Consider the following 14,149-nt stretch of genomic DNA (forward strand, 5'->3'; position numbering starts at 1 on the left):
TTCATGGCACTTATTGGCATTAAAAATAGCACTTTAAGTCACAAAAATGCAGTCAAGCTAATACAAAAGAATATCAATTGTAAGTTTATTAGTAGAAAATTTTACTCGCCTTTGTAAGAAATGCAGAAAAAAAAAAAGAAATACATCACTCGGAATAACTTTTGCTCTAAAAACCGGATTTTCACAAAATTAAAAGCTTATCTTAATGTACCAAAGAGGTGACCTCAAATATGTTAATCTATTAGCACAAACAATATCTTATATTACAAAATCTGACACAAAAACGAACTTTCCCTGAATAAACACACCTAATTTTCTATAAATTTAGATATTTGAACTCAAGAAATATGAACCCAAAGAAGTTGGGACTCAAAATGCCAATCTTTACTTTTCACATATCTCGCTATCTCATAGTCATTTTTAAAATTAATCAAAACATTGTTGAGGCGATTATAAAACTAGTTCATCCACGTAAAAAAATATTTTTTAATGGTAATGCATTGTTTTATTTAATATTGCTCAGAAATGCTTTGAATGGTAAAGTATACGCATTGTTAAACCATTTTTAACCATGCAGCTTTAAAAGACAAAAAAATACAAAATTTAAAAGAAATTGGTATAATAGTTCTTGAAAAGTAAACCTTTAAAAAAAATAACCTTTTTAAATTTTTGTTACTCAGAAATTATACAAGTTATTCCTTTCAACATTTTATATTTTCACTTATAATTACTAAATAGCTACAATTCATTAATTAAATTTATTAATAAAAAAATTTTGTTAATTAAATTTATAAATAAATAAAATTTGTTAATTAAATTTATTAATAAATAAAATTTGCAAATTAAATTTATTGATAATTAAAATTTGTCAATTAAATTTATTAATAAATAAAATTTGTTAATTAAATTTATTATTAAATAAAATTTGTTAATTAAATTTATTATTAAATAAAATTTGTTAATTGAATTTATTAATAATAAATTTGTTAATTAAATTTATTAATAAATAAAATTTGTTAATTAAATTTATTTATTATTTAAATCTGTTAATTAAAATACTAGATAATTTAGGATGGAGCAATCGAGAAATTCTCTTCCAAAAATCTGTTTGCATTTTGATGTTTTGAATTTATTTTCAGCGTATGGCTTACTCTAGGTTTACCTGTACTCATTTTCTCTTTCTCTTAAGATAGTTCAAAATCAAAATCTTTCCAAAAAAGATCTTTTTACTCAGATAAGTACATTTTTGTACTTGATTTTGTAACTTAAAATACCGTGTGCTCTATAAACTACCATGTTTGATGTCATTCCTTTAAATCATTAACATTGGCAATCAGTTTGCTAAAATCTGATTATTAGTACAAAAGTTACTCTCAAATGAAAGAACAGAAGTTACTAGTAATCTTTAAAACAAATTTTTTTTCTTCCAAAATCACTTTGTAAAAATAACATTGTTGTAAAAATGTCCCTTCACGAAAATGCAACCAGTTTTTTTTTCTCATGAAAACGATAATTAAAATCTACTTCATCCTGTAAAATGACTGAACGTATAGGTAGTGTCAAAAGGAAATGGGTTCAAAAACCCATGGAGGGACGGGAGAACTTGATAGTTGCCAGGGTCCTCAAAAGAGACATATCGATCATTGTATGGAGGTGGTGGGTGCGACGGTATAGTCAAAGGTTGAGGCATAACTGAAAAAGAAGACTCAAAATTAGAATCTGCTGCCACCTGTAGGCACAATTAGGTACTATTAAAATAATTTGAGCACAATTAAAATAATGCAGAAATCAGAAATTATTTTTATCTTGTACTTATGACAGTAAATTGGTGCAACACTAGCCTGTAGAATGTGTGGATACTGAAGGAAAATCTTTAATCTAAACACAGAAGGTTGTTTCTCAAAGTCATTAATAAAGGTCTAATATAAGATTCAATTTGATCCTGAAGTTTTATGAATAGGTACAGATATAATAAATAAAATAATGCAGAAATCATATACTGTTTTTATTTCGCACTTATGACAGTAAACTACAAATTGATGCAACAGTAGCCTGTAGAATGTGGATATTTAGGGAAAATATTTAATCTAAACTCAGAAAGTTGTTCCTTAAAGCCATTAATAGATGGCTATTATGAGATTTAATTTCCTCCGGAAGTTTTATGAATAAGTGCAATTATAATAAATAAAATAATACAGTTTTTTTTATTTTGCACTTATGAAAGTAAACTTCAAATTGATGCAACAGTAGCCTTTAGAATGTGTGGGTACTCAGGAAAAATCTTTAATCTAAACTCAGAAAGTTGTTTCTCAAAGCCATTAGTAGATGGCTATTATAAGATTTAAATTAATCTAAAAGTTTTATGAATTAAAAATATTTTTAATAGCTAATTCTAAGTAAAAAAAATGTTTCTCAGCTCTTGTCAACTTTTGAATTGCAATTCATGCAAAAATAAACCACTTCTCGGTGAATAAAATGTATTTTATCTTATTTCTTGCAGATTAGATAAATGTAATTAACAGCAGCCAAGAAATGCTTCTATGATCAGCACATTAACAAAGAAATTGGAAAATATGCTATCTATTATATTAGAGAGAGATGTTCTTTTTTTTTTATATTTCAATTTTTAAAAAAATTAAGAACAGCATATGAATTAATTAAGAAGTACAACTATTTTTAGAGCCAGTACAAGAAATATATTTCCCCAAATCTTAGGTTTATATCAAATAGGTATATGTCAAATCTATAGTGTAAGTTTATGAGGGAAATCTAAGGCTCTTATCTAGGTACAATCTAAGTCTGTAAGGCCCTTACGTAGATCTACTGCAGCCCATTACGTGAAAAAAGGATAAAATTGCAGCTAGGAGGTCAGGTAAGGAGGCTAGGAGGTAAATAAATAAAAAGAATTAAAACAAATCTTTTTTTGTCTGTAAAAACTCAGAGGAAAAGAAACTTAAACTTCTACTAACTTAGAATTTTTTTCAAAAATGTCAAATGAAATATTATAACCTACCTCTGTTTGACGCAGTGCTTGTACTAGGTGCTGGTACTGAAGAAATCGCTTCTGCTACAGCTTTTTTCTTAGCTTCAGCATTACGTGGTTTTCGTCTCCTTGTCTGAATGGTGTCTTTTCTCATGCTTTTTGGTCGCTTCCTCTGAAAAAACAAAAACGAAAATTATTTTTTATTTCTTCACTAAATAGCACATGTAAAAACTAAATTAACATTTCCATTTACTTCATTACTTAGTTTTTTAATTATTAAAAGCTTTATTATATCCTATTTAAACTATTAATTCATTACACTAAGATTTTATTATACTAAAACTTAATTATTTAACACACATTAACACTAATTATACTGTGTAAAGCCGTATATTGCTTTATGGATTTAAAGGAGGTTTCCAATTGTGCATGGAAATAATTTAAAAAAACTCAATTGTTAAGCTCAATTGTTTAAATTGCGCATAAAAACATGATTTAAAAACAATTCTTTGAAGATATAGCTTAATGGAACCAGAAAATAACCGACAAACAGTTTGGCAACTTACCTTGTGTAACTTTTCATACAGGCCACAGGCATTGCAAACAGCTTCACCCGAAAAGCTTCTCCTCCATAACGTTGTGTTCGGACACTCACAATTTTGGCACACTTGATTTCGAGCATTGGCGATCGCCTACAAAAAGAAAAAGAATTAAAATAATGGATTTCCTATAATTACTTTTAACTAATTACAGAAGTCCTCAATTAATGCAACTCTTGAAACATCAAAATATTTATATGGTATAAACTAACAAATGAGGAGCTAACTAACAAAGAAGTTAACAAAATAAGTTAACTAACAAATGTGTTAAGTGAGGAATGCTTCTTTCTAAGGGGATTAATTAAGTGAAGAGAAGTTTTAAGACAAAATTTTGAGGAGTAGTCTTAATTATAATATTATATTCATGCGAAAGTTAGTTTTTCATTAATAAAAGGATAAATTTCTTGAAGAAAATAGGTGGATTGAAACTAATGTTTAAAAATAATTTTGTACAACAAATATATTTTTGTACAAATTAATGAAACATTAGATGAATATTAATGAATACAACAAGCAAATGAAACTTTAAAGTTCCATTAAATTTTAATTCATCTCAAGAGCTCTCATGTATAAGTTAGGTCCTAGTTTCATTCTCTATTTTTAAATTTTTATATATACTTGGCAGGATATGCTGTATACTGGGCGAGTCTAATATATACTATCAGGCTTGATCGACATTATTTGAATTAATAATTGCTTTAAAAAAATTATTGCTATTTAAATGATAATTTGTTTTAGAGAAAAATATTTTTTTTGGAGATTATATATTTATTTTTACAGTTGAGATTTATATTCTTAAGATAAAAACTTTAATCTAGAGAAATAATGATGAGAGTAATGCAAGTAAATTGTTAAAAATAGACTAAGAAAAGAAACAAATGTGAATTGAAGTACTGTAAAAATTTATAATCCTAATTTTTCATTAGCTGTAAGTAATTTGCTGTTCAAATATTGTATTAACTACTCTAATTTAGTTTTTTGTTTAAAAAAAAATACTTTTAAAACTTATTAAACATGCAGTTTGTGCATATAAGAAATAATAAGCCAAGAACCATTTAGAATTATATATTACTGTGAAGTTTCCTGATCTAAATTAAATTATTCTTCATTTGATAAACTAACAAATGGGCCTTTGTCTTTACAAACCCATGAAAGTATAAAGCTTGAAAAAAATTACTGATTCTATAATCACATTGATTAGTTTGCAATAATCATATAACAATTTTAACCTCTTAAATTAGAAATATCAAGTACTTAAGTTGCTTTAAGATAATATTAAATATTATTAATACACACGATCAGTGCTTTGATTGAAATGTGCAAAAAATGGAATAAAAAATCTGCTCTAAATTTTAAAAAAAATTCAGTATTACATGAAACAAATCTGATATTTTAGAGTACAAGAAATATCCCGATTTTTGCTAACTGGGAGAAACTGATCCTCACAACAAACGAACTTTGGTGCCCCCAGATATGGATAGGTGTGGGAGGGGACTTAAAAATCAATCATTTCGAACTTAACACCTATATAAGCAGTTCTCCACACTCTGCCCAGGGAACCTCCAATCCTATTATCGGGGATTATTAAGTGATGGACCTTCCCAAACGAGAAAAAAAAAATTTCTCCAGAGAATAATGGTACGTACCGATTGTTTCTTTCTGGTCCTCTTTGGAGCTGGTTCTTCAACCGGTGTTTGGACTGGAACAAGAGTTTGATTGGATTGCACGTAACAGGTAATACACAAGTAGTGTCCAGTCTCCTCTTTCTGACACTGGGCAATGTCCATAACACAACCACACTTGACGCATTGGGTCCTGAAGGGTTGAGGCTGAGCAGATGAATCAGACGACGGATGAAACTGATGATGCTCTTTTATTTCATAGTTACCTGGAAACATTTAAGAAAATTTAAAATCCAAACTTCTCAAAAATTAACTTCTGCTAAGCGGGACAGTAGGTATAAATAGCTGAAAATAACCATATAACAGTTCAGAGTTAACAGTACAAAGTTAACAGTAAAGTTAAATAGTTACGTAACGTAATAATTAAAGTTTGAACACCAACTTTACAATAAATTTATACACAAACTTGAATAACCATATAGAATAATAGAAATAACTTCGCAAAATTTATATCTTTATTAATTTTACAAAATTTTGAGCCAAATATGCACTTGAGTTCAATTTCTGTGGTCAATCTCTAAATTGTTTTTCATTATTCATTTCTGTGAATTAAATTACAATTTTGAATTCATATTCCTCTTTTCTTTTCCAACGAAAAAAATTAAAATAAAAAGATTTCAATTTCTTAAGTAAGCACTGCTCATACACCCCTTTTGCCTCCTCCCTTGTCAACAAAAATGAACAAAGCACAAAACCTCCTCGCCCTGTAGGTTCTCGCTTAATATTTGAACGCCATCCAAGCTCTGCATTTATTATTGTTCACGCTAATTTCTCTCTCACAGAAATTAACATATATTCCTCTAAAATATTGTTGAGAAAAAAATTCAATAAGAACAGGAAAAAGGAAGATCCTAAACAAAAAAAATGGTATCCACCCCCCCATAAAATTCCAGAATACAAACATTGGGAATGCCGGCGCACCCAAGAATGATTCATAGAAGCAGGGGCACTTCCAACAGGTGAATCACTAATCACACAAAGTCGAACTGTCGCCGTAGGTACATAGTCTTGGCGACATATTAAAATAAATACCAGTTCCTTCCTTTCATTCACTGCAATTGTTAAGGTGTATTGTAAGTTAGCATCTGGAAGAGATCTCGCCAGATTTAGAAAGAATGAAACCGTTTTAGTGTAGGTAAGCGGTTCTCAATTGATTTGCCTCACATTCGTGGCATTCTTTCCTTGCAAACCAGGATTTCATGACTAAAAGTAGTAAAGGGATTGCAAACAAAAAGCGGAGAATGTTCCAAAAGTCACACGGTGCAAGAAGGATGTGCGGATCATTCGATGGCATGATAGAATAGAAAAATAAATAAGATCAGGAACATGGTTTAAAGTTAAGTGTCTGGGAAAAAGATTTTGATTTCTGCTGAGCTTCAACGGGTAATTGCCTAAAATGGCGTAGAAAAAAAAAGATGAGTTTTTAAGAGAAATTAAGACAATATAAAAAAAATCGTTTCAAATTTATCTAATTACCAAGTTTTAAATTGAAACAGGCGAAAAAAAAGCCCTAAAATATCTGCATAATAGCAAAAAACTAGCCATCCTTTGAGCGGTAAGTCTTAAGGCAAAATTTTACTGAATTATTCCAGCTTCTCACCTCTTTTTAATTAGATAAAACAGAAAAATCGAGTTTTCTGAGTCTTTAACTTTCAAGTTCGAAAAATATCGGAACTAACCCTCAATTGCTTAACTTTCGGCAGGACGACAAATAAAAGAACATTATAGAAAAGTCAAAAGTATTGAGAATGGCTTAACATCTCTAAACTAAAACAACTTTATGTTCTCGAGGTAATAAAATCAAATGTTGTCATGAACTTAGTCTAAGCAAAAATCGAAAACAACATACACTAACATCAGTTGCTGATATAATAAAAGTAAAAAAAAAGGTTTGATAAAGAATCTGAAGCTTATGAACATTTTACATAATATTACCTGATTTCAAGGCAATTAATGTAGGAAGAAATATTTAAACCTTTGTATTCTAGATTTTAAATAAAATCTTCACTGAAGTTCAAATTATTGTTATTTTAATCATTAGATCGAAATTATTAAAGCATGGTTATAAGTATTATTAGGTTCAATAAACATAATCTTAAAAAAAAACTGCCATTTAGCTAAAGAAAAGAAGAAGTCTTACTCAGCGGAGGGGAGATGATTAAAAAAAAATATCGTTTTAAGTCAGTAAAAAAAAATTTAAAAGAAAAAGTTTTGTTAGTTACTTTTCCAAATGGTTGAAAATTTATGTTATTAAAGTTCAAAAACATTCATAATTTCAACAAAAAAAAATAGCTAAAAAAAAAACAGCCATTCTGTTAACAGGAAGAAGAAATATTACTCCAATGTGGGGGGGGGGGTTGTAACTCTGAGGTTAGGTTAAGTAAAATATCGTAATCGAGTTGAATCTTCAAAAAAAAAAATTATCGGAAAATTTATTATTTTCTTTTAATAAAATTTCATTAAAAAGAAAAAAAAATATTTTATTTTCCAAAATCCTTAAAATTTTATGAAGAAATTTCAAAACCATCATATGTTCACCTTCATAATTTTAAAAAATATTTGCTTAAAAAAAGCCACTTAGATAAAGAAAAGGAGAAATATTACTCAGTTGAGGGGGGGGGGGGCTAAAAAAATATCGTAGTTAAATCCTTAAAAAGAAAAAAATTCTCGTAGCTAATTCCCAAAATCGGTCAAATTTTATGATGAAATAGTAAAACTGTAACAATCAAAGTTTGACAAGAACAAGAAACTACATCCTTATAACAAATGCAATGTTAAATTATAAATATATGGAAAGAAAACTAATTAGAAAAAAAAATTACAGATACACACTAATCAAAATCTTGATTTCTTTAAGTTTTTTTTTTCCAGAAATTCTCCCCATACTTCCCATTCAAGATATTGAATTATCTTAAAATTACAAACCACTCTAGAATATTATAAACAAATTTTCTAAAAAGCACTTAAAATCCAAGAAAGGAACCTCTAAGCCGAAAATAAATAACAGTTCCTTTCAAACAATTCCAAACTTCGTCGGCCGTTAATGCCAAACTTAATATTTTCATCGCTGAGGAAAGTGGGGTAAAACGGGGTTCCGTGACCCGGGCAAACTTTATAAATCTCTCATCCAGAACATTTTAGTAAATACGAGAAGTGGATGTAACAGATCTTACGACCACCTCGCAGACGATTCTCCAGCGAGGGGTGATGACACTTTGTTCCAACCCCCTTGAAGTGTTGACATATACACACGAGGGACATAAACTGTGATGCGATTTTTTTTCTCCTTTTCTTCGTGTTTAGAATTCGAGAATTATAAACAGAATACTTTTGTTTTCACTACTGAGGGAAAACTAGGATTTTCGGATAATTGGACGAGCGTTGTAAATTGTTCAATGAAACTTTAATTCATCTAAATTACAATTACTTAAACGCTTCAAAAATTACCGCGTATCAATGACTAAATAGATAGGAAACTAAAACTATAATGAATCAATGGTTAAACGTGTTTGCTAAAAGTAGCCCTTCAAATAATAATCTTCTAAAGGGTTTAGGGGTTTGTAAGTTGTCTATTTTTGCTGACAAAAAGGGAAAAAAGGAGTTGAGTAAAGCTTATGCACAACTTTAAAATACTCGTATTTTTTTATTTATTTTTTATTAAATGCAAAATATATTTAACAAAAAATTTAGATTCAAAAAAATTACACTTGGAAAAATTTCAAATTTGGAATAAAAGTTGAATCTTGGGAGAGAAAATATTACAAAAAAATTTCTTCCATTCGTTTAAAAATGTTACAAATGAACTTTTCAACGTGAACTTTGTGTTATACAAAGAGTACTCTTTTACTTGAATATAATTCAAAAATTCTAAAAAGCCAAATTGAAAGAAATTATCATAAATCAATGAATCATTTCATTTGAAATTAATAACTAAATAAAGTGTTAGAATACTGGATTTGTATGGAAAAAAATTTAAGCGATAAACTTTTAAATAAAGAAATCAAATGCTGAACTTTCAAGCAAAGAGCTTTCCTGTAGTGCACTAGTTTAAAAGAATGAAAGGTTCTACTTTAGATACTTTAAATGCTAGACTATGCTTTACTATAGATACTTTAAATGCTAGACTATGCTTTACTATAGATACTTTAAATGCTAGGCTATGCTTTACTATAGATGCTTTAAGTGCGAGAATCAAAGCATGTGGCTCACAATCAAAGAATACAAATATCGGACCTAAAGACAAATAATATAAATACTGGACTTACCGGTTATATCATTGCTGTTTCCACTTTCATTAGACGAATCCAACACTTGTAATTGCCTTAAGTCCGATGGAGGAGTGAGGGAAGGTAGAGAAGCAGTTGGTGACGACACATAACCCTCGTCCTTATTACTGTTAGTTAATAAGTCTGCATCCATCCTAAACAAAGTAGGCTTGTAATCATAATTCAGCAAATCAGATGAGACCGAAAATGCCGGCGTTGGTTCAGCAGGTTCAATAACTTCAGCCGGGGACATAGAATAGTAAGTAGGTGAGGTATCTGAACAACCATAACCATCCAAATCGTTTTGATTCATCCAAATATTGTCCATTACTTGAGGGGTATACGGTCTTGGATCGATATACGACGACAAAGGCTCCGACTTGATAATTTGTGAAGTATAAGGAGGTGGTAACGGGAGAAGTGGTGGAATATCAGGATCGGAAATAGGTGAGAACATGTCTAAAGAAAATGTAATTAAATATAATAAATATCACTGATAGTTACCAAAAATACATTAGAAAATTTTTAATTTGACAAATCCATTACTGAATTTCAAAATAATATTGATGAATTTTTAAATTTATATCATACACCATAGAATTTATAATTATTTAGTAAAGCAAAATCCATACCCTGAAAAAGTGGTTAAAATTATATCGTTGATAGTTACCAAAAATACATTAGAATTTTAATTTAACAGATCCATTATTGAATTTTAAAATAATGCTGTTGAATCCAATATATTGATATCATACACCATAGAATTGATAATTATTTGTTAAAGCAAAATCCAAACCCTAAAAAGGTGGTTAAAATTATAAAACTTGCATGATTAATAATAATTTCACTGACTCCAATAATGATTACAATGCAATGATTAAATGCAATTTAGAAAGTAAAATCAATATATTAAATGAACGGTTGAGGTCATAAATCTTTTTGCATGTAGTAGACTTCATCAAATTCAATTTATACAATTTAATACCTTATCAAATTCAATACGTCTTTCTAAGGTATTTAGTTTTAAAATAACATAATTACAAATTTTTTTAAATATGAATGCAAAACCATACTTAAAGGATTGAATTAAACATAAGAAAATTAAATAAAAAAAAATACGTTAACATTTCTATTATCTTGTTTTGTTTAATAACTCTTATTAATCTTTTGAATATTTATGTAAGATTTAAATGTATTCTGAAACTTATGTACCAAAATTTTAAGTAATAATTCAAATATTTATTTAAAGATTAAAATACCATAATTGATCAAAGTAAAAATTTGAAAAAATTCAAAACACAAGATAACAAAATATTAAGATAAATCGTATTAGGTTTCAAACTAGGCTAATAAAAACAATTAGGACATAAATTTATAGGGAGAAAACATATTCTTTCGTAATCTAATTATTAATTAATTAGCAGTATGACCAAGCAACACTAAGATGCAGCAGATTTAAGTCTTTATCTACCTTAACTATCTATATATTTTGTTCCTCAATAAATAAATAAAACCAATTTTTAGATAAGATAGAACCATAAATAAGAAAAGTCAAAACTTGCTGAAAAATACCATAGAAATTTGGTCGTGGAAATAAAGGTGAATAGTTCATTTTACTTATGAATTAATTATTTAAAAAAAAACTAAGCTAATTAGTAAGGGTCCAAAATTTAATTTAATCTGAAATTTCTATTCTCCCTAAATATAAATTTTAAATAAAATTAGGAAACAATTATGGCTTTGAATTTTATTATCATTTCTATTTACCTTTAAAACCAAAGGAAAAAAATATTATCCTAGAATTTTTTTCTTTAGTGGAATTGCCAGCATGGATAGAAAAAAAAATCCAACTGATTTTACAAAATAATATAAATTTCATGATAATCATTGCTCAATGTTTGATAATTATTATGGTCATGATAATTATTGTTCAATTTTACACATAGGAAATTTTAGAGATTTTTATAGTCATTAAATAGAGAAAAAAAACTGCAATAGGTTTTAGTTATGATTGACATTAAATGAACTTGAAATGCTGTGTTATGCTTACTCATAATTTTGAATATTAATAGGCACTTAATTAATCAGAGATAGTTAAAAGACTTTTAAAATAATTTAAAAAGGGAGTCTAGAATAAAACAATCTGAACATTTTAGAACTGATGATTTCAACCTTCTCTATAACTGAGCCCCGCTTCTATATCTATCAGTAATACAGATTTAAATGTTCAAGCAAGCAATAATAATCAGAGGAAAAATGCTTTTTCTTAATACACAGTAACGTAAATCATTTAAATTCATTAAAGTTTAAATAATTACTTTAAACTAAGCAAATGTATCCATTTAATTAACTGAAATAAAAATAAACTAAATGGTTCTAACACGTGGTAGTAGTTTACACAAAATAATTTCGCAATTTAATTCGCTTATAAAAAATCAAGAAGGAGTCTAATACACAGCAACGCAAAGTATTTAAATTTGTAAAAGTTTAAATAATTATTCAAAACTAAGCAAATGTATTCATTTAATTAATTAAAATAGAATAAATTAAATGTCTGTAACACGTGGTAGTAGTCTACCCAAAATAAGTTTAAAAATTAATTCGCCATTAAAATTCAAGAAAGATCCTAATACACAGCAACGCAAATAATTTTAATTTAAAAAAGTTTAAGCAATTATTTAAAACTAAGCAAATGTATTCATTTAATTAACTAAAATAGAATAAATGAAATGGCTCTTACACGTGGTAATAGTTTACCAAAAAAAAAAAAAATCTTACCATTTAATTCGTCAATAAAAACGCAACAAAAAACTTTATTAAGTACACAGGTCGGTAGTTATACATTAAAAGTCAATTATAAATTAACTAATTAATTAAAAATTAGCTAAGCGCGAACAAAATTGTAATGAAATATATAAATTTACTCATTGGAGATTTGTGTGGAAATTTATCAATTATCTACAATCTAGCAATTATCTATAAATCGAAAGTCTATCAAATATGAAATTTATATTTAAAAACAAAGTATTTGACTAAAACTAACAATTAAGATCAGAAATAAAAGCAGATAATACATCAAAATAAGCACTTACCGAAATTTAAAAGAAAAAAGCTCCGGAAATTTTGATATCCAAAAAATATCACTACTATCAATACAACACTTGATGAACAACAACTACCACAGCTAACGAGTAACTGGCAGTGGAATGGGTTGCTTAAATAGAGTCCCCCTATTAGGGGTGTCAGGAGTGAGACATAGGGAGTGGGGAGACAGCACGCCAATGAAATCTCAGGCCCTGTCGAAGAGGGTACTTAAATTTGATGAATAACCCACACACCCCATTCGATTGGTTTTTCCTCTAAGAAAAGGGAGGAATTGTTTCTTATAGGGCTAAAAATGAATATTTCAAGATCGAATTTTTCAGGGGGGTCTGAGGGACTAAAGTAAAACCGTAGAGAGGGGAGGTAAGGAGAAATGTACTGATCGGAATGTTAGACAGGAGTGTACAAGGACATTGAAGGTCTGAGAAAAGAAAGGAAAGTAATAAAGGGTGATGTAATCAGAGGTGTGGAGTCCAGTTGAAATGTTCGATTCTGGAATTTTTCAGAATTTCCATCTTACATTCAGATAAAATTTTCACAGATTGCACTGTGGGCCAGAAGACCATAACCAAAAGTCAATAATTAAATTTGCAACTAAAATATGTGTAGGCAGTTTTGATATAGCCCAAATTAAGTATTCATAATCATTCCAAACATTATAATTTACTTTTTGGGCCGACGAGAGTACAATGTAATGAAAAATATGTTTATTTTTTTTTAATTGTATCTTTTAAATTTTCATTTCAGAAATATATATAGGAATTTCACCTCACTGTAATATTTTTATCAGAGTAATTAGTCCGAAATTATAGTACAATTTTCAATTTGTTGGACTAGTTAATACTTTTGGCAAACTTATAGTTTATATATTATCATTTGACATTTTACAATATTTGAATGACTTTTGAAACTTAGTTCCAAAAAGTTCCACGTGGTAATTAGCTAAACTTTTTTTCTTGTTGTCTTTGATGTTTCTTCTTTCGAAAAAACCTGCCATATTTTGCCCGTATTACAATGATGGATTAGATATATTAAAAAACAAAAATTATACTTTTTTTCATGTTTTCGCGTTATTTTGTAATATTACTTCGGAAATATAATTTGCTTTTTATTTTTAATATAAAATTACGAAAATTATTCTATTTTCATTGCTATATTTAATTATCTAAACGTACTATATTATTTTTTTTATTTTTGCTCCCCATATTTCTGCCGCCATTTTGTTTTTTTGGGTATTTTTAGTGTATTTCAAAATTTCAGCTATGAATTCAATTTTTCTGCACATAAAAGCTCCTAAATAAAAAAACCCAAATTTTGAAACTAATTTTATCGAATTATTAATTTTGGTCACAAAACCTTAGATGCTGGCCCACTGTGGATTGCAAGGAGAAGTATTAAGGTTATTACCATGTTAATTTCATATTAAATATTTCTATTTCATTTCTTCTTTTTTATGAGTAATTAGAATTAAAAATATTTTTATTTTAAATCGCACATTATTACATAATAGTTGAAGAA

At 28.1% G+C, this 14,149-nt stretch overlaps 1 protein-coding gene across 1 annotated transcript; it reads right to left on the reverse strand.

Annotated features, from left to right (window-relative positions):
* Nucleotides 1-3,025: 3,025 nt before the first annotated feature.
* LOC107439682 (uncharacterized) lies at nucleotides 3,026-12,753 on the reverse strand. The gene is given in 6 exon segments (XM_016052357.4): nucleotides 3,026-3,074; nucleotides 3,077-3,155; nucleotides 3,550-3,675; nucleotides 5,229-5,470; nucleotides 9,530-9,988; nucleotides 12,622-12,753. Coding segments are annotated over 5 exon segments (942 nt in total). The 5' UTR covers nucleotides 9,987-9,988; nucleotides 12,622-12,753; the 3' UTR covers nucleotides 3,026-3,036.
* Nucleotides 12,754-14,149: the final 1,396 nt, after the last annotated feature.

The sequence above is a fragment of the Parasteatoda tepidariorum genome, chromosome 2 (assembly GCF_982258835.1).
Source record: "Parasteatoda tepidariorum strain Cologne lab strain chromosome 2, Ptep-v5.0, whole genome shotgun sequence".
NCBI lineage: Eukaryota > Metazoa > Arthropoda > Arachnida > Araneae > Theridiidae > Parasteatoda > Parasteatoda tepidariorum.